At 42.6% G+C, this 18,351-nt stretch overlaps 1 protein-coding gene across 1 annotated transcript in view; it reads right to left on the bottom strand.

Annotated features, from left to right (window-relative positions):
- LOC311101840 (uncharacterized protein) overlaps positions 1-11,055 on the bottom strand; it is a 40,405-nt gene extending 29,350 nt beyond the window's left edge. The window contains exons 1-2 of the mRNA XM_084143052.1: positions 10,712-11,055; positions 1,515-1,558 (exon numbers count right to left, since the gene is read on the bottom strand). Coding sequence (XP_083999178.1) covers positions 1,515-1,558; positions 10,712-10,774 — 107 coding nt within the window. The 5' untranslated portion in view covers positions 10,775-11,055. The remainder of the gene's footprint in view (positions 1-1,514; positions 1,559-10,711) is intronic.
- Positions 11,056-18,351: the final 7,296 nt, after the last annotated feature.

Genomic DNA, 18,351 nt, shown 5'->3' with positions numbered 1-18,351 from the left:
CAAAACAACACATACATATATATATATATATACATATACATATACATATACATATACATATACATATATATATATATATATATATATATATATATATATATATATATATATATATATATATATATATATATATATATATATATATATATATATAAATAAAACAAATTGTGGAATTTTCATTGTTGGACATAAAAGAATGCAAAAACACCAGGGAATCAACTCCATGTGATTTTAATTTAAGCAATCTGTTCCCAAGTATTCCCACGCATAGTAGAGAGACAAGTGATTGTATACAAATGTAAGCAAGGTTTGAAATGATTGTTTTAGTCTAACATTGTATCTGTTTGGGATTCTTGCGGTCAATTTGCAGTCTACAAATTATTTGTAATTATGTTCTGGCTCCACGACCATCCGCTCCAGAACATTAAAAAAAATAAAAAAAATCGGTCCGCGGCTGAATCTAGTTGATGATCCCTGGCCTATAAACGATACTATAGGTTAGCCTATAGGCTACTAACCTATAGGCTAATCTATTATAACCTATAGGCTATGTGAACGGGCCATAATCCAAGAGACACTACTGATAAACCCAACTGCCAAGACTTGTGAACCAACACAAACAGGAACAACAATAACAAGAACAGTGACGTCCTGTCCTTCTATAAACACACACTGACGTCAAGTGGCAGGTAACACAGATATCAGATACAACCATGCAAATATATCAGCAGGAGTAAACAATTGGAGTAGTCATACACGAGTACTACAAACCAACCCAAATACATATATAGGCTAACTAATTTGCATTTCCAAAATAGCCTAGTGTTTTGGTGGTGCAAAATGGCAACCATTACTCCTTTCCTACCTTTCTCTTGTAAGAACCTAAAACTAAGTGTAAATAAAAATTCTGACACAACGATGCTAGTCAAGAGCGAGTCTACATGTTGATAGAAATGTCATTTTCAAGATACTTTAAAATATCTTGTGTGAGATATACTGTAAATTGAAAGGAGATATGCAGTCACTCTTGTTTTGTGCATGGGTGTGTGCGTGTATATGTTTTGGCAATGTACAGCCATTATAATGTTCCTGTTCTGTTCAAGTGTTTACTGAGACCCCTCTGTCAGTCATTGTACTGCCTGGGTCTGTGGCTAAATGAGAGTCAGTTGACTCTGCAGCAGAGTATGTGAGCGGAGTTGATCCAAGAGACATTATTGATATCAAACCAAATGCCAAGACAGCACATCAACTCTGGTCAACACACTCCCCCTGGTGGACAGTAGCCGGAACTACAGCTGAGCTTCCAGAGGTCCAATGACAGATTTGTCTCAGCTGACTCAGGCACTGAACAACAATAATAATTGAGGAGAAATTCAGCTGGGCCTGGAAGGTTGTCAGTGCAATACCCAAAAATACTTCATAGTTGTTCGATTACAATACGGTGAGATTGTTTTACTGCTAACAGTAGGCGTCAGCCAATCACGTTAGAGTGACTGGTAATGGTCTAGTCTTACCTCCGGGGCTGGGAGCGACGATCATCCTCACCACTGTCTGCCTCCTGCGGAGAGAGCAGAGAACCAGTCAGAAACCATCATGCACGTACACACTCTAACGTATCCATAAAATGGCCTATAGTAATGACACATTTACAGACAGACATACAGCTGCGGTCACATGAATAGACAAGGTTGCTTTTTCACAATAACCGGCCTGAACAAAGAGAACCATATGAATCAAGTCAAGTGACTCAAATGACTAACAATGAGCCAAACAGATTCCTAGTTCTACAGCGATATTAGGAGGTGTGCCACTGCCAGACGTTTTGAACAAGAATGACACACCCAGACAAAACAAGCTTTTAATGTTTAGGCTTGTTAGATTTAAGTGTATAGCTATCTATTAAAGGGAGATTTTGCAACATGTTTTGCACCTAGGAAGAGCGAATGAACCTTATTTTAAAGAGGATAATGAATTCCACATCGGCTAAATGTGCCGCTAAATGTCCACTTTCATCCACGTCATGGAGTTGGCCGTCGTGATATTTCCCAAAACAAGGCAGAATAGATAAAGGTTGAAATGGCTGCCGGCCTGTTTTGAAGCGTCCCCCTCTCTCCTCCACCCCCACCCACCCACCCAGGCCAGGCCCAGCAGTCTGTTGTCCCTGCTCAGACAGACAGGCAGGCCATAATCCCAGTCTGTTCTGCTCCAGTAATCCCCAAACTCAGGGAACTTTCTCCCAGGGATCAGGCTGTCAATCCTGGACACAGCAGCTCTAGCAGATCACCCCCCCCCAAACGGTCAGAGAGAGACTGAACTGGGTTAATAAAGCCCAATGCACCACACACTGGCTACATTCACCATGTCCTATACAGACACATGATGTACATGACACACAGGGGATGGTAAGAAGTGGTCCAGAGAATGCATCTTCATAGAGCAGAGCACACACACAAAACCCCAGACAGAGCCCTATACTCAAGAATACAAAAATGCTTACATTTAGGAATAGTCCATGTAAAGAGATCAACTTGTTGGGTTTGTGTGCATGAACATGCACAAATCAAAAAGCAGACATATCAGTTCATGCTGGACTGTCACACTGAATGTAGCCTACTACAATGGAGGCAAAATGCCTTGGCATAAACCCTCACACATCAGATGATGTAAATCAGCAGCTGCCACAGCCAGGCAAATGACATTTGAGAAATGCAGTTAAGAAACATGGTGATACAGGAGAAATATATGACTCGAGGGAGCCACCAATCCCTTTCCAAAACACTTGACCCACTGTTTTTTCAATGGCAAAAGCAACAGAGGCCAATAGGCTGCTATAGAAAGGTGTTTTAGTGGTGAAGTGGCGGAGAGACCCGCAAGCTTCCTCCTCTCCCCGTGATTAAGTCACCATACATGTTATACTATGTACAGGCCCGTCTCCATGGTTACCATGCCACCACATGGAGGAAGGGTGTACAGGGGATTGCATCAAGCCAATGAGAGGGGAGGATTTAGTGTGCTACTAGGCAGATTCCCCCGTCCAGCAACCCCTCTCTCCGATTCGATGTTCAGAATACAGAGTAGGCTTAATTAATAGGCGAGTCAATATTTGACACTTCAGTCTGTGCTGATACTTGCCTAAACAATAGTTAGTGGTATGGGTGAAAGCTGGGTCTAAATCAAATAGGCTAGGCCTAAATCTTCCTTGCATGGTGTTAACATCTTTGCTAAAAATGTACTTCAAGTTGGAGCATCAGTGTCCAATGGGATATCAGACACATGGAGCTAAAGGATATGGTAACACTATGTCCACACACAGCAAAGGCAGTCAACTATAATGCTTTTTCATCATGACCATACATCGTTCCAAGGACGCCAGCCATAATAACCCTGACCTCCATGGCATCTTGCTGTGGTAAACACTTGAGTAAATGAGGGATACAAAGTATATTGAAAGCAGGTGCTTCCACAGAGGTGTGGTTCCTGAGTTAATGAAGCAATTAAAACATCCCATCATGCTTAGGGTCATGTATAAATACAGTGGGGAAAAAAAGTATTTAGTCAGCCAACAATTGTGCAAGTTCTCCCACTTAAAAAGATGAGAGAGGCCTGTAATTTTCATCATAGGTACACGTCAACTATGACAGACAAATTGAGAAAAAAGAATACAGAAATCACATTGTAGGATTTTTTATGAATTTATTTGCAAATTATGGTATTTAATTAAAGTATTTGGTCAATAACAAAAGTTTCTCAATACTTTGTTATATACCCTTTGTTGGCAATGACACAGGTCAAAGGTTTTCTGTAAGTCTTCACAAGGTTTTCACACACTGTTGCTGGTATTTTGGCCCATTCCTCCATGCAGATCTCATCTAGAGCAGTGATGTTTTGGGACTTTCAACTCCCTCCAAAGATTTTCTATGGGGTTGAGATCTGGAGACTGGCTAGGCCACTCCAGGACCTTGAAATGCTTCTTACGAAGCCACTCCTTCGTTGCCCGGGAGGTGTGTTTGGGATCATTGTCATGCTGAAAGACCCAGCCACGTTTCATCTTCAATGCCCTTGCTGATGGAAGGAGGTTTTCACTCAAAATCTCACGATACATGGCCCCATTCATTCTTTCCTTTACACGGATCAGTCGTCCTGGTCCCTTTGCAGAAAAACAGCCCCAAAGCATGATGTTTCCACCCCCATGCTTCACAGTAGGTATGGTGTTCTTTGGATGCAACTCAGCATTCTTTGTCCTCCAAACACGATGAGTTGAGTTTTTACCAAAAAGTTATTTTTTGGTTTCATCTGACCATATGACATTCTCCCAAACTTCAGACGGGCCTGGACATGTACTGGCTTAAGCAGGGGGACACGTCTGGCAATGCAGGATTTGAGTCCCTGGCGGAGTAGTGTGTTACTGATGGTAGGCTTTGTTACTTTGGTCCCAGCTCTCTGCAGGTCATTCACTAGGTCCCCCCGTGTGGTTCTGGGATTTTTGCTCACCGTTCTTGTTATCATTTTGACCCCACGGGGTGAGATCTTGCGTGGAGCCCCAGATCGAGGGAGATTATCAGTGGTCTTGTATGTCTTCCATTTCCTAATAATTGCTCCCACAGTTGATTTCTTCAAACCAAGCTGCTTACCTATTGCAGATTCAGTCTTCCCAGCCTGGTGCAGGTCTACAATTTTGTTTCTGGTGTCCTTTGACAGCTCTTTGGTCTTGACCATAGTGGAGTTTGGAGTGTGACTGTTTGAGGTTGTGGACAGGTGTCTTTTATACTGATAACAAGTTCAAACAGGTGCCATTAATACAGGTAACGAGTGGAGGACAGAGGAGCCTCTTAAAGAAGAAGTTACAGGTCTGTGAGAGCCAGAAATCTTGCTTGTTTGTAGGTGACCAAATACTTATTTTCCACCATAATTTGCAAATAAATTCATAAAAAATCCTACAATGTGATTTTCTGGAAATTTTTTTCTCAATTTGTCTGTCATAGTTGACGTGTACCTATGATGAAAATGACAGGCCTCTCTCATCTTTTTAAGTGGGAGAACATGCACAATTGGTGGCTGACTAAATAGTTTTTTACCCCACTGTATATATTATTTTGGCTACCATGGCTAGAAAAAGAGATCTCCGTGACTTTGAAAGAGGGGTCTCAAAGGAGCATAGGGAAAGGGAAAAGGGGGATACCTAGTCAGTTGCACAACTGAATGCATTCAAGTGAAATGTGTGTACCGCATTTAACCCAACCCCTCTGAATCAAAGCAGTGCGGGGGGCTACCTTAAAATCGACATCCACGTCATCGGCGGCCGGGGAGCAGTTGTTGTTGGGGGTTTAAAGGGTGTGTGTCTCAGTCATCAGATTTCAACACAATTTAACACTTATGGGAGATTCTGGAGCGGCGCCTGAGACAGCGTTTTCCACTACCATCAACAAAACACCAAATTATGGAATTTCTCGTAGAAGAATGGTGTCGCATCCCTCCAATACAGTTCCAGACACTTGTAGAATATATGCCAAGGGGCATTGCAGCTGTGGTGGCCCAACGCCCTATTAAGACACTTTAGGTTTCCTTTATTTGGGCAGTTACCTGTAAATAGGCTATCTGCTCCTTTCACCTACATAACCTGATTTCTCGGTCTGACTGCTCTTAACACATCATCTCTACATTTCTGTGTTGACCTTTGCTTTAGTTGTTTTCATGGCTGTTTCCCTCATGGTCCTCTTCCCCATTTATACTGGCCTAATGTGATTCAGGCATTGACAACTCACACAGAGATGTCACAGCAAGTATTTTTTCTTTCTCTAGCCCCAGACTGCTCTCAATGGATACATCCCAAATAGCACCCTATTCCCTATATAGTCCACTACTTTTGACCAAAAGGGAATAAAGTGCCATTTAGGACGAAAACAATATCTAGGGCTAGGCCGGGGGTATGCAACCCTGGTCCTAGAGTGCCGCAGGCACAACATGTTTTTGATTTAACCGACCATGAAGACCAGGTGTGTTGAATTTAGGCAATCACTGAACTGATCAATTAGCTCAGTTGGTCAGGTGTGGTGCCTAGTTGGGACAAATCCCTACAGTACCTGTGGCACTCCAGGAACAGAGTTGCCTACCCATGGGCTAGGCGTCCAGCTACAACTCTTATGTGGAATCATCAGCTAGTGTATCAGCCAGCCAGGCAACCCTCGATATGTCATAAGGAATCTTCCACAATGCGGGTCATCAAATGTAGTTAGACAGCCATGTCATACTAACCCAGTTTTCATGCAAAACATGAGAATAGCTTGAGCCTAGTTGATGTGGAACTCCATTACATTGTTTTAGCTAGGTCTGTTGTAATAAAATGTACGAGTTTTAACTCTATACAGTACAAACATTTATGGCAGTGACTGATTGCAACATTATGATCAACTAGCTATGCTTAGGTAAACTTGTCAACAAAGATTGACACTGACAGATAGCTAAGCTATTGATGAGCTGGCTTCTTTGAGCTCTTTAAGACCATGTATATCATTGACTTGGGGATAAACAGGTCAGATATGCATTGGAATTATTTGCATTGCAAAACAGTCACTATACCTTGCTAGCTAACTACAGTGAGGGAAAAAAGTATTTGATCCCCTGCTGATTTTGTACATTTGCCCACTGACAAAGAAATGACCAGTCTATAATTTTAAATAGTAGGTTTATTTGAACAGTGAGAGAAAATAACAAAAAAATCCAGAAAAACGCATGTCAAAAACGTTATAAAATTATTTGCATTTTAATGAGGGAAATAAGTATTTGACCCCTCTGCAAAACATGACTTAGTACTTGGTGGCAAAACCCTTGAGGTCAGACGTTTCTTGTAGTTGGATTTTGTCCCACTCCTCTTTGCAGATCTTCTCCAAGTCATTAAGGTTTCGAGGCTGACGTTTGGCAACTCGAACCTTCAGCTCCCTCCACAGATTTTCTATGGGATTAAGGTCTGGAGACTGGCTAGGCCACTCCAGGACCTTAATGTGCTTCTTCTTGAGCCACTCCTTTGTTGCCTTGGCCGTGTGTTTTGGGTCATTGTCATGCTGGAATAACCATCCACGACCCATTTTCAATGCCCTGGCTGAGGGAAGGAGGTTCTCACCCAAGATTTGACGGTACATGGCCCCGTCCATGTACCCCTTAGCAGAAAAACACCCCCAAAGCATAATGTCACTACCGATAAATCTACAATAATCGAGAATTTCAACAAGCATTTTGCTACGGCTGGCCATGCTTTCCACCTGGCTACCACTACCCCGGCCACCAGCTCTGCACCCTCCGCTGCAACTTGCCCATGCCCCCCCCCCCCGCTTCTCCTTCACACAAATTCAGACAGCTGATGTTCTGAAAGAGCTGCAAAATCTGGACCCCTACAAATCATCTGGGCTAGACAATCTGGACCCTTTCTTTCTAAAACTAGCTGCCGAAATTGTCGCAACCCCTATTACTAGACTGTTCAACCTCTCTTTCGTAACGTCTGAGATCCCCAGAGATTGGAAAGTTGCCGCGGTCATCCCCCTCTTCAAAGGGGGTGACACTCTAGATCCAAACTGTTACAGACCTATATCCATCCTGCCCTGCCTTTCGAAAGTTTTTAAAGCCAAGTTAACAAACAGATCACCGACCATTTCGAATCCCACCATACCTTCTCCGCTATGCAATCCGGTTTCCGAGCTGGTCATGGGTGCACCTCAGCCACGCTCAAGGTCCTAAACGATATTATAACCACGATCTATAACAGACAGTACTGTGCAGCCGTCTACATCGACCTGGCCAAGGCTTTCGACTGTCAACCACCACATTCTTATTGGCAGACTAAATAGCCTTGGTTTCTCAAATGACTGCCTCGCCTGGTTCACCAACTACTTCTCAGATAGAGTTCAATGTGTCAAATCGGAGGGCCTGTTGTCTGGACCTATGGCAGTCTCTATGGGGGTGCCACAGGGTTCAATTCTTGGGCCGACTCTTTTCTCCGTGTATATCAATGATGTCGCTCTTGCTGCTGGTGACTCTCAGATCCACCTCTACGCAGACGACACCATTTTGTATACATCTGGCCCTTCATTGGACACTGTGTTAACAAACCTCCAAACGAGCTTCAATGCCATACAACACTCCTTCAATAGCCTCAAACTGCTCTTAAACACTAGTAAAACTAAATGCAGGCTCTTCAATCGAACGCTGCTGGCACCCGCCCACCCGACTAGAATCACTACTCTCGACGGGTCTGACCTAGAGTATGTGGACAACTACAAATACCTAGGTGTCTGGTTAGACTGTAAACTCTCCTTCCAGATTCACATTAAGAATCTCCAATCCAAAGTTAAATCTAGAATCGGCTTCCTATTTCGCAACAAAGCCTCCTTCACTCATGCTGCCAAATGTGCCCTCGTAAAACTGACTATCCTACCGATCCTTGACTTTGGCAATGTCATTTACAAAATAGCCTCCAACACTCTACTCAGCAAATTGGATGTAGTCTATCACAGTGCCATCTGTTTTGTCACCAAAGCCCCATATACTACCCACCACTGTGACCTGTACGCTCTTGTTGGCTGGTCCTCACTACATATTCGTCGCCAAACCCACTGGCTCCAGGCCATCTATAAATCACTGCTAGGCAAATCCCGCCTTATCTTAGCTCATTGGTCACCATAGCAACATCCACCCGTAGTATGCGCTCCAGCAGGTATCTCTCACTGGTCATCCCCAAAGCCAACACCTCCTTTGGCCGCCATTCCTTCCAGTTCTCTGCTGCCAATGACTGGAACGAATTGCAAAAATCTCTGAAGCTGGAGACTCTTATCTCCCTCACTAACTTTAAGCATCAGTTGTCAGAGCACCTTACCGACCACTGCACCTGTACAAAGCCCATCTGAAATTAGCCCACCCAACTACCTCATCCCCATATTGTTATTTATTTTGCTCATTTGCACCCAAGTATCTCTATTTGCACATCATCTCTTGCACATCTAGCATTCCAGTGTTAATACTAATTGTAATTATTTTGCACTATAGCCTATTTATTGCCTTACCTCCATAACTTGCTACATTTGCACACACTGTATGTACATTTTCTGTTGTATTTTTAACTATGTTTTGTTTTACCCCATATGTAACTGCTGTTGTTTTTAATCGCACTGCTTTGCTTTATCTTGGCCAGGTCACAGTTGTAAATGAGAACTTGTTCTCAACTGGCTTACCTGGTTAAATACAGGTGAAATAAATAAATAAAAATAAAAAAGTTTCCACCTTCATGTTTGACGGTGTGGATGGTGTTCTTGCGGTCATAGGTAGCATTCCTCCTCCTCCAAACATGGCGAGTTGAGTTGATGCCAAAGAGCTCCATTTTGGTCTCATCTGACCACAACACTTTCACCCAGTTCTCCTCTGAATCATTCAGATGTTTATTGGCAAACTTCAGACGGGCCTGTATATGTGCTTTCTTGAGCAGCGGGACCTTGCGGGCACTGCAGGATTTCAGTCCTTCACGGCGTAGTGTGTTACCAATTGTTTTCTTGGTGACTATGGTCCCAGCTGCCTTGAGATCATTGACAAGATCCTCCCGTGTAGTTCTGGGCTGATTCCTCACCGTTCTCATGATCATTGCAACTCCACAAGGTGAGATCTTGCATGGAGCCCCAGGCCGAGGGAGATTGACAGTTATTTTGTGTTTCTTCCATTTGCGAATAATCGCACCAACTGTTGTCACCTTCTCACCAAGCTGCTTGGTGATGGTCTTGTAGCCCATTCCAGCCTTGTGTAGGTCTACAATCTTGTCCCTGACATCCTTGGAGAGCTCTTTGGTCTTGGCCATGGTGGAGAGTTTGGAATCTGATTGATTGATTGCTTCTGTGGACAGGTGTCTTTTATACAGGTAACAAGCTGAGATTAGGAGCACTCCCTTTAAGAGTGTGCTCCTAATCTCAGCTCGTTACCTGTATAAAAGACACCTGGGAGACAGAAACCTTTCTGATCGAGAGGGGGTCAAATACTTATTTCCCTCATTAAAATGCAAATAATTTATAACATTTTTAACATGCGTTTTTTTTTTGTTATTCTGTCTCTCACTGTTCAAATAAACCTACCATTAAAATTATAGACTGATCATTTCTTTGTCAGTGGCAAACATACAAAATCAGCAGGGGATCAAATACTTTTTTCCCTCACTGTAGCTACAAGGTGAGAAACTTCACTGGCTAGCTGGCCGGCCAGCCATTGCCTTGGCTGTGGTAGCTAAGCGACAACTTGTCTGGAAACTGGAAAGTTTAACTTTGTATTTACAAAAGTCAAAAGTGTATATTTATACACAACAACGCAGACAGCTAAAACACATTTCAGTTTAACAATTTCTTAGGAACGCATGCGCACAAAAAAAGCAGGACATAGCCAGCTAACCGTAGTACTGTAGATAACTGGGACACACTTTTCACCCCACTTCGCTACAAAATGATTTTCGTAGCAGGTTAGGAGACCATTTCCACTAACCCTAACCCTTTTCCTAACCTTATCCCCAGTCTCCTGCTACGAAAAGGTCACTTCGGTATCGAAGTACCGTAAAAAGTGTTTTCCCCTAGCTAACTAGTGCATGGGACAACAACCTGCTTGTTAGCTAGCTATATCCACCCTAAACAATAACAGTAGAATTGAGCCTTAAATCCAGTGTTATGACAGACGACCAAGCTCGACAACTCACCGACACACAGGGGCTTGAGGTAACGCTGGGTGTTGGCGAACGCTGAACAGTGACCAGCGCCATTCAAGGTCCAGGAAACGGATACCTTAGTTAGAGAAAGCAGAGGCGGCGAGATGGTCATAATTTGGGCAGATGATGTGCAAGGAGCCCGAGGATATTCGGTCGTTGCTGACTTCCCTCATATTCAATCAGCAGGGTCTTTTGGCGCATGCGATCCACCGGCCAGCTGTCAAACGACATTGTTTAATGCTGCATTCATAACAGCTCGTACATTCGTAAATACCAGCATACGACTGGGAAAAATCCACTTGAACGGCCTTCCAACTTGTAATTACTAGTGGGAAATCAGTTTGAGCTCCGACTTCTCCCGCATGCTGAACTCTGACGTCACATACTAAGGAAATGACTTCGATAACAGCATTTTCGGCAGTTAAGTGAAACAACAAAACGTTATTTATTAAAAAATAAAAAATAAAGATATGTTATTGTGCCTTTTTAACACTATAATTTGTTTGGAAGCATGATAGCTGTACTTTCAGTTTATGGTTGACACTGCTTGTTTGACATTTGTCAATCAAGTTCAAAGCATGTGAATGCACACAACAGTCCCATTCTCCAAATTTACAAGTTGGCCTAGTACAGGGGTGTCAAACGTACGGCCCGCGGGCCGGATCAGGCCCGCAAACGGGTTTAATCCGGCCCGCGAGATGATTTTGAAAGATTTTTTTTCTTTTTTTTTCTTTCTTTAATTCAATAAAATAAACTGCTGTTCCAATTGCGTCCACTGGATGGCGCAATAGCAATTGTGTTAAGCAAGCAAACTGTTTATACCGGGGCAGAGCAAGTAGGTCAAGCACGTGCAGCCAATGAGCTACTTTGTTTTGCCCGCGATATTTATTACGGCTTCTACTTTTAACATTATGTGCTTTGGCACCCTCATTGCCCCAATATGTCTCTGTCAAAAAAGAGAAAAGTGGACACAGAGTGCAGAGTGTTCCAAGAAAAATGGTCATCCTATTTAATCACGGAATTGAATGGGAAAGCTGTATGTTTGTCTCACTCCCTGGGTCAGAAAGCTCATAATTAGCTGGGTCATCGCAAGCACCAGCACCAGTGTAGATACTACCATGACCTGGTAGTATATGAGGAGCTGTAGGTCACGGGGGCATTTGCCAAAGTCGTAGGAGAAAGCAGTTTAGGGACAGGGACTGCACATCAAACTAATTGCCAAATGTATCCAAAGAGATGAATTAATGAATTATCTGAATTAATGAATACAATGAGGAGCAGGTTACAACATTCTGGAACACGTGATGTTATAATCAGATTCTTCTATTACATCATGTTGGGTCCATATCTTGTGTATGTTTGACAGTGAACAGTAAACCCAATTCACTTTTACAAAGCACAGCTAGCCAACTAGTAGTTTGACTTGTAATTTGTAATGCCTACTTTTGAAAGACGATTTCTTTAATCAAAATGGCACAGCTCTCCCAGAAGGGTGGGCTGTGCAACATGAAGATGTTATTGTTGGCTGTTATTTTCTGTCTCCTTTCGCCTGTTGCTGCAAATGTGTTGGTGTCTTCAGAGCACAAGACTTTGATGCCAGTGAAGGACCACCCTATTCTGAACAACCCTGATGCTACAAAAGAACAAGTTGATAGTTTACGGGTGAAAGACTATTCTTCTCCAGGTAATGTGGGCCAGTTGACAAAAGGATATTCCTCAAAAAATGTCAAAGACCCCCCGGACTTTGTAGAGCCCCTGATTTCTGTTCCAGAGCACAAGCCGTTGATGCCAGTGAAGGACCACTCTGTTCAGAACAACCCTGATGCTACAAAAGAGACCAATTTTAAGTCATTGCTGGAACAACTTGAGAGTTTACGGGTGAAAGACGATTCTTCTCCAGGTAACGTGGGCCAGTTGACAAAAGGATATTCCTCAAAAAATTCTAAAGAGCCCTCGGAGCTTGTAGAGACCCTGATTTCTGTTCCAGAGCACAGGCCTTTGATGCCAGTGAAGGACCACCCTGTTCAGGACATCCCCAATGTTGCAAAATGGACCAAAATGGTGCAAGTGGACCAGATGCTGGAACAACTTCAGAGGATGAAAGATGATACTTTCCCAGGTAAAGCTAAAGTCCCACAGATGATTGTGGAGAAACTTATTCCTTATCTACAGGCTTACAAGCAAAAAGCATTGCAAGGTGACAACAACGTCTTCAAAGAAAATCTTCAGGCTCCAGCTCCAAAAGCTCAGAAGAGCACCCTGAAGATCAAACCCAGAGTCAACATATTGACTGACCCTTCTTACTCCGAGCCACTTGTGAAGGTGAACCTGATTTTGGGGCTCGTTTTCTATGGCTTCATCGTAATAGTGGTTCTCTATGATGCTGTGAGAATCTCCAAGGAGGCTAGAAGGCGATCTGATGCTATTGCCACTGCCAGGTTGAAGAAAAGGGAACCAGCCACCGCTGAACCACAGACACTGGCATCCAGAGTTCGGGAGAGCATCTCTTCACGGTTTGGTTTGAAACAAGCATCATCCACACCACAGTGTGCCCCCATTTCTGACGATTCTGCAAAAGAGTTGCAGAAGTCAAAGGAGTTCATCTCCACTAAGGACAAATCTGAGTCGGAAAAGAGACCTGGAAAGAGTGCTGTCAGCCTGAGAGAGTGTGAGCCGCCTCTGCCTAGCATCCCAGATAACTTCCTTGTGCCTGACTCTGAGCCTGCCATCCAGGTGGCATTGAACCCATTCGACACCAAGCTAGCCAAAGTTGTATCTGACAATGCTGAGGCATCCAACTACGACGCAACCGAGAAGCCCTGCTACACACAGTCTGGGCTCACTGAGGTTTGCGTCTATTAAGACTGAGGACTACTTCTTAAACCAAGTGATATTGAATAAAAGCTGCAGATATTACATCTCCAAATGAGATCACATGGAGACTGCCACCTTTGAAGACTTCCATTTTCTGTTTGTAATTTAATTTCTTTAGAATAGTAATAAAAATATATTCCATTTAAAACATATGTTTCAAGTTATTTTTGGGGTATTTTGATTTGTTGTTGTACTGTTGTGTTGTAAATGCAATAGGCAACATTATTTAATTTATAAAATAATATATTTTTCAGAGAAAAAAAATAGTTAAACATTAAAGAGATTCTTCTGTACTTTTGTATACTTTTTTGCCAGTAGTTCTGAAAGTAGCACTCACGAGCCAAAAGTGTTCCCCGAGAATTGCGTACTACGTCACATATGTGCAGATACAGTGCCTTCAGAATGTATTCATACCCCTTGACTTAATCCACATTTTGTTGTGTTACAGCCTGAATTCAAAATTGATTAAATAGATTTTTTACACCCATCTACACAACATACAGAAATATCTAATTTGCATAAGTATTCACACCCCTGAGTCAATACATGTTATAATCACCTTTGGCAGCAATTACAGGTGTGAGTCTTTCTAGGTAAGCCTCTAAGTAGTATATTCCCATTTGTTATAAAAGCAGCAAAACCATGCTGGAATCTATCCGGCAAGGATGGAAGAAAAATAATGCGGTCCTACACGTTTGAAAATTACATTTTGACATGAGGCTCCTCTCACCAAGTAGCTAATTACATAAGTCAATGGTTAAACGGTATGCAGCTGAGTGAACTGCAATGGATATGAAAAGGCAATACCCTCTGGACACAAACTGCTTGAATCAACGTTGTTTCAACGTAATTTCAACCAAAAATGTCAATGTGATGACTTTGAATCAACGTGGAAAACTGATTGGATTTGCAAAAAAGTAATCAACAAGGGATTTTAGTATTTTTTTCACCCAACTTTTAACCTAAATCCAATGACATGGTACATTTTTTGTTGGTTTTACGTTAGTTGACAACTCAACCAAATGAAAATCAAAACTAGATGTTGAACTGAGGTCTGTGCCCACTGGGTAGTTCCTGTGAGACTTCTGTAAATGTACAGTGCCTTCCAAAAGTATTCATACCCCTTGATTTATCCCACATTTTGTTCTGTTACAGCCTTAATTCAAAATGGATTAAATATATTTTTTTCTACACACAGTAACCCATAATGACAATGTGAAAATATGTTTTTAGAAATATTTGCACATTTATTGAAAATGAAATACAGAAATATATACTTTACATAAATATTCACACCCCTTAGTGAATACTTTGTAGAAGCACCTTTGGCGGCAATTACAGCTTTGAAATGTCTTGGGTATGTCTGTATCAGCCTTGCACATCTGGATTTGGCCTTTCAGATTTTCTCAAACTCTTAAATTAGATGGGGAGTGGCAGTGAACAGCAATCTTAAAGTCTTTCCACAGATTTTCAATGGGATTCAAGTCTGGCTGGGCCACTCAAGGACTTTCACATTCTTGTTCTGAAGCCATTCCAGTGTTGCTTTGACTGTATGCTTGGGGTTATTGTCCTGTTGGAACGTAAATCTTCGAACCAGTCTAAGGTTATTATTATTATTATTATTATTATTATTATTATTATTATTAAGGTTGTTTGTACTCTGAAGCAGGTTCTCATCAAGGATTTGCCTGTATTTGGCTCCATTCATGGTTCACTCTATCCTTACCAGTCTCCCAGTCCCTGCTGCTGAAAAGCAACCACCATGCTTCACGGTAGGAATGGTGTAAGACGGGTGATGAGCTGTGCCTGGTTGTCTCCAGACATAGCGCTTTTCATTCAGAACAAAGACTTCAATTTGTCTCATCAGACCACAGAATGTTTTGCCTTATGATCTCAGAGTCTTTCACGTGCCTTTTTGCAAACTCCAGGAGTGCTGTCATGTGCCATTTTCTAAGGAGTGCCTTCCGTCTGGCCACTCTCCCATAAAGCCTAGATTGGTGAAGCGCTGTAGAGACTGTTGTCCTTCTGGCCATCTCAGCCAAGGAACTCCCTGACCAAGGGCCTTCTTGCCCGGTTGCTCAGTTTGGTCGGACGGCCAGCTCTAGGCAGAGTCTGGGTAGTTCCATATTTTTTCAATTTTCCAATGATGTAGACCACTGTGCTCTTGGAAACGTTCAAAGCTCTAGAAATTGTTTTATACCCTTCCCAGATATATGCCTCATCACTGGGACTTCATGGTATAGTCTCTGCTCGTACTAGTGACCCGCAGTGTCTGTCATTATACCCTGATGAAGACAGCTTGTCTGTCGAAACGTTGGTTATTAGGATATAAAATTATTGCACCTGAGCTCCTAGAGTGTGCGGCTTTCCTTTTCTTTTTCAATAGTCTCTGCTCGGACATGCATTTCTTCTTATTTGTTATCATGCCGTTTGCACATTTTGTTTATGCATGCCGCCACCTACTGTGTGCTAGTGTGTGTGCAATCACGTTACATTTGTGATACAACAAATATAAAAAGGAGGAAAAATAACAAATTGCACCACCAACCAGCCCTACAACGGTATACCACTATTAAAAAAAAAAAAAAAGTCTCAAAACATCTTACAACACCCTTTGCAATAATCTTACTCTGGCCACTTCAACCTGCCTCTGTCGCACTGGACACTTCCGATCCCCAGCAACATGTGTACCTCTACAGTTGACACACAGGTTTATCCACCAAAACTACACAATCCTCTGTCCCATGCCCTCCTGCACACTTCCCACATCTTGGAATCTTCCTCCTACACACTGCTGCGACATTACCATAAATGTTGCACCTGAATCAATTCAGTGGATAACTGATATATCCTAACATGACTTTCTCTGGTAGAGACTCTGACTCAAAACTTAAAAGGACTGACAGTGACTCCTCTGTTTCACCATGCTCCTCACCTGATCTGCATCGCACCAAACGGTGGGTATCACAAACACCAGGAATTTTCTACTTCAATTGCTCCACCTCCATACTTAACGCTACCCCAGAAATCACTCCTTCCAGTGGTGCCCTGTTCATAAGAGCAAAGCAAGAAACAGATCTTGAAGTTACGTGACACGGAGTGCCTGTTCCCTCTGGGCAGAAGAAACACAAACAAATATCACAAGTCCACTACAGGTTACCGTCACTGATTCAACTGCACCCAACTCATTTCTCTTTCATGAAACCACAAATGGATCCCCCAAAAGGTAAGTGTCTAATTTCTCCATAAATTTCACTCCTACTGGACCAGATTCTTCTTTATCATGTCCAACGATGCCAAGCTCGGGTTCCACGCTCTTCATCACACCTTCAACCTCACTTAACTCGCCCTCATGCACTTCCATCTCCCCTCCAGAACTCAGTCTGGCTCAAGGCTCACTCTGTTTGCACTTGACACCAATCTTCTTCGACCCCCTATCTCTATTTTTATCGCCATCTTCCTCAGATGCAAATCCAATCTCTGCTTTCCTCATTCTCTTCAACCTCCTCTTCCTATGCCTCCATTCATCCTCAGAAAACCACGTTTCTGTGTCCCTGTCCCAATATTCCTGTTGTTGTCCCATGATTCCTCGTACGACATCCCGCATACATGTCTCTTGACCGAAGCAGCACACTAAGCAATGTTTTTACATGCAATTCTTCTTCTTCTTCTTCCTTGGGTTTTATGGCGGACTACAACCCAAAAAGGTGTATTGCCGCCACCAACTGGACGGGGTAAAAAAAACGGTAAAAATAAAATACTCCATGCAACTCCTCCGCCGATAAGTTTTTCAGTCCCAGGAACCGCTCCGCCATAGCCACAATGATATCTATTTTCCTGAAAATCCTCTCCACCTTGGTAGTGCCATTAATCACCATAGCTATAAAGGCCACAAAGTCCACCTTCTTAACCTTTTAAATATCTGGGTCCTGCTGGTGAAAGGCAACCCCTGAAGGCCTATCCACCACCATGGACTCTTCGGGAGCACCATTTGAACCCTCAACCCTTTTAACAGCCGCTGCATATGAAATGCTCTGGTCAGCCCTGACTTTGGCCACCTCCTTCTCTTTTACCCATGTCAGGCATTCAAAAGACGTGGCTTCATGGTTCCCACCCCAATTGCAACATGTCACATTTTCATACCTTTTAAAACACATTATATTATATTTTCTACAACTTGGACATCTCAGCTTCTCCCTTCTGCAAACACTTGAAACATGTCTAAAAGCTTTACAGTGATCACACTGCATTGGTCTTGGGATAAATGATCTGACTCTGTAGTTTATATACCCCAACTGCACTTGAGTAGGGAGAGACTCCATATCAAAAAACAAAAGAACAGATAGACTCTTCACTTTTTCTTCATTCACCACACGATTTATCCAACGTGTGTCAATCACTCCAGGAATATTTTTAATCTCTGTAACTTCGACTTCCCACGTGACGCCAGATATTACCCCCTTTGATTGGTGACCTGTTCCGAAGAGACACATACGAGACGCAACACACTTTCCTTCTGATCCTCAGAAGTACAAAAAAATCTAAACAAACCCGCCTCTCGTTATCGGCACTTTACCCAGCACTCTCTCCACCAGTTTGGATATCTTAAATGGATTCTTCAAGATTGGTAATCCGATCAGCTGCTCCTCATGAATAAACCGTTCTCTTACAAGATAAGAAGAGATATTCTTTTGGACAATAGTTAAATTCTCCTGGATTCCACCACCATTAGATTCAAGCTCCACATCAGCTTCCGC

This window comes from Coregonus lavaretus (assembly GCF_964263955.1).
Source record: "Coregonus lavaretus genome assembly, chromosome: 26".
Classification (NCBI taxonomy): Eukaryota; Metazoa; Chordata; class Actinopteri; order Salmoniformes; family Salmonidae; genus Coregonus; species Coregonus lavaretus.
The sequence above is the reverse complement of the archived record's forward strand: the minus strand, read 5'-3'. Positions and strand labels throughout refer to the sequence as shown.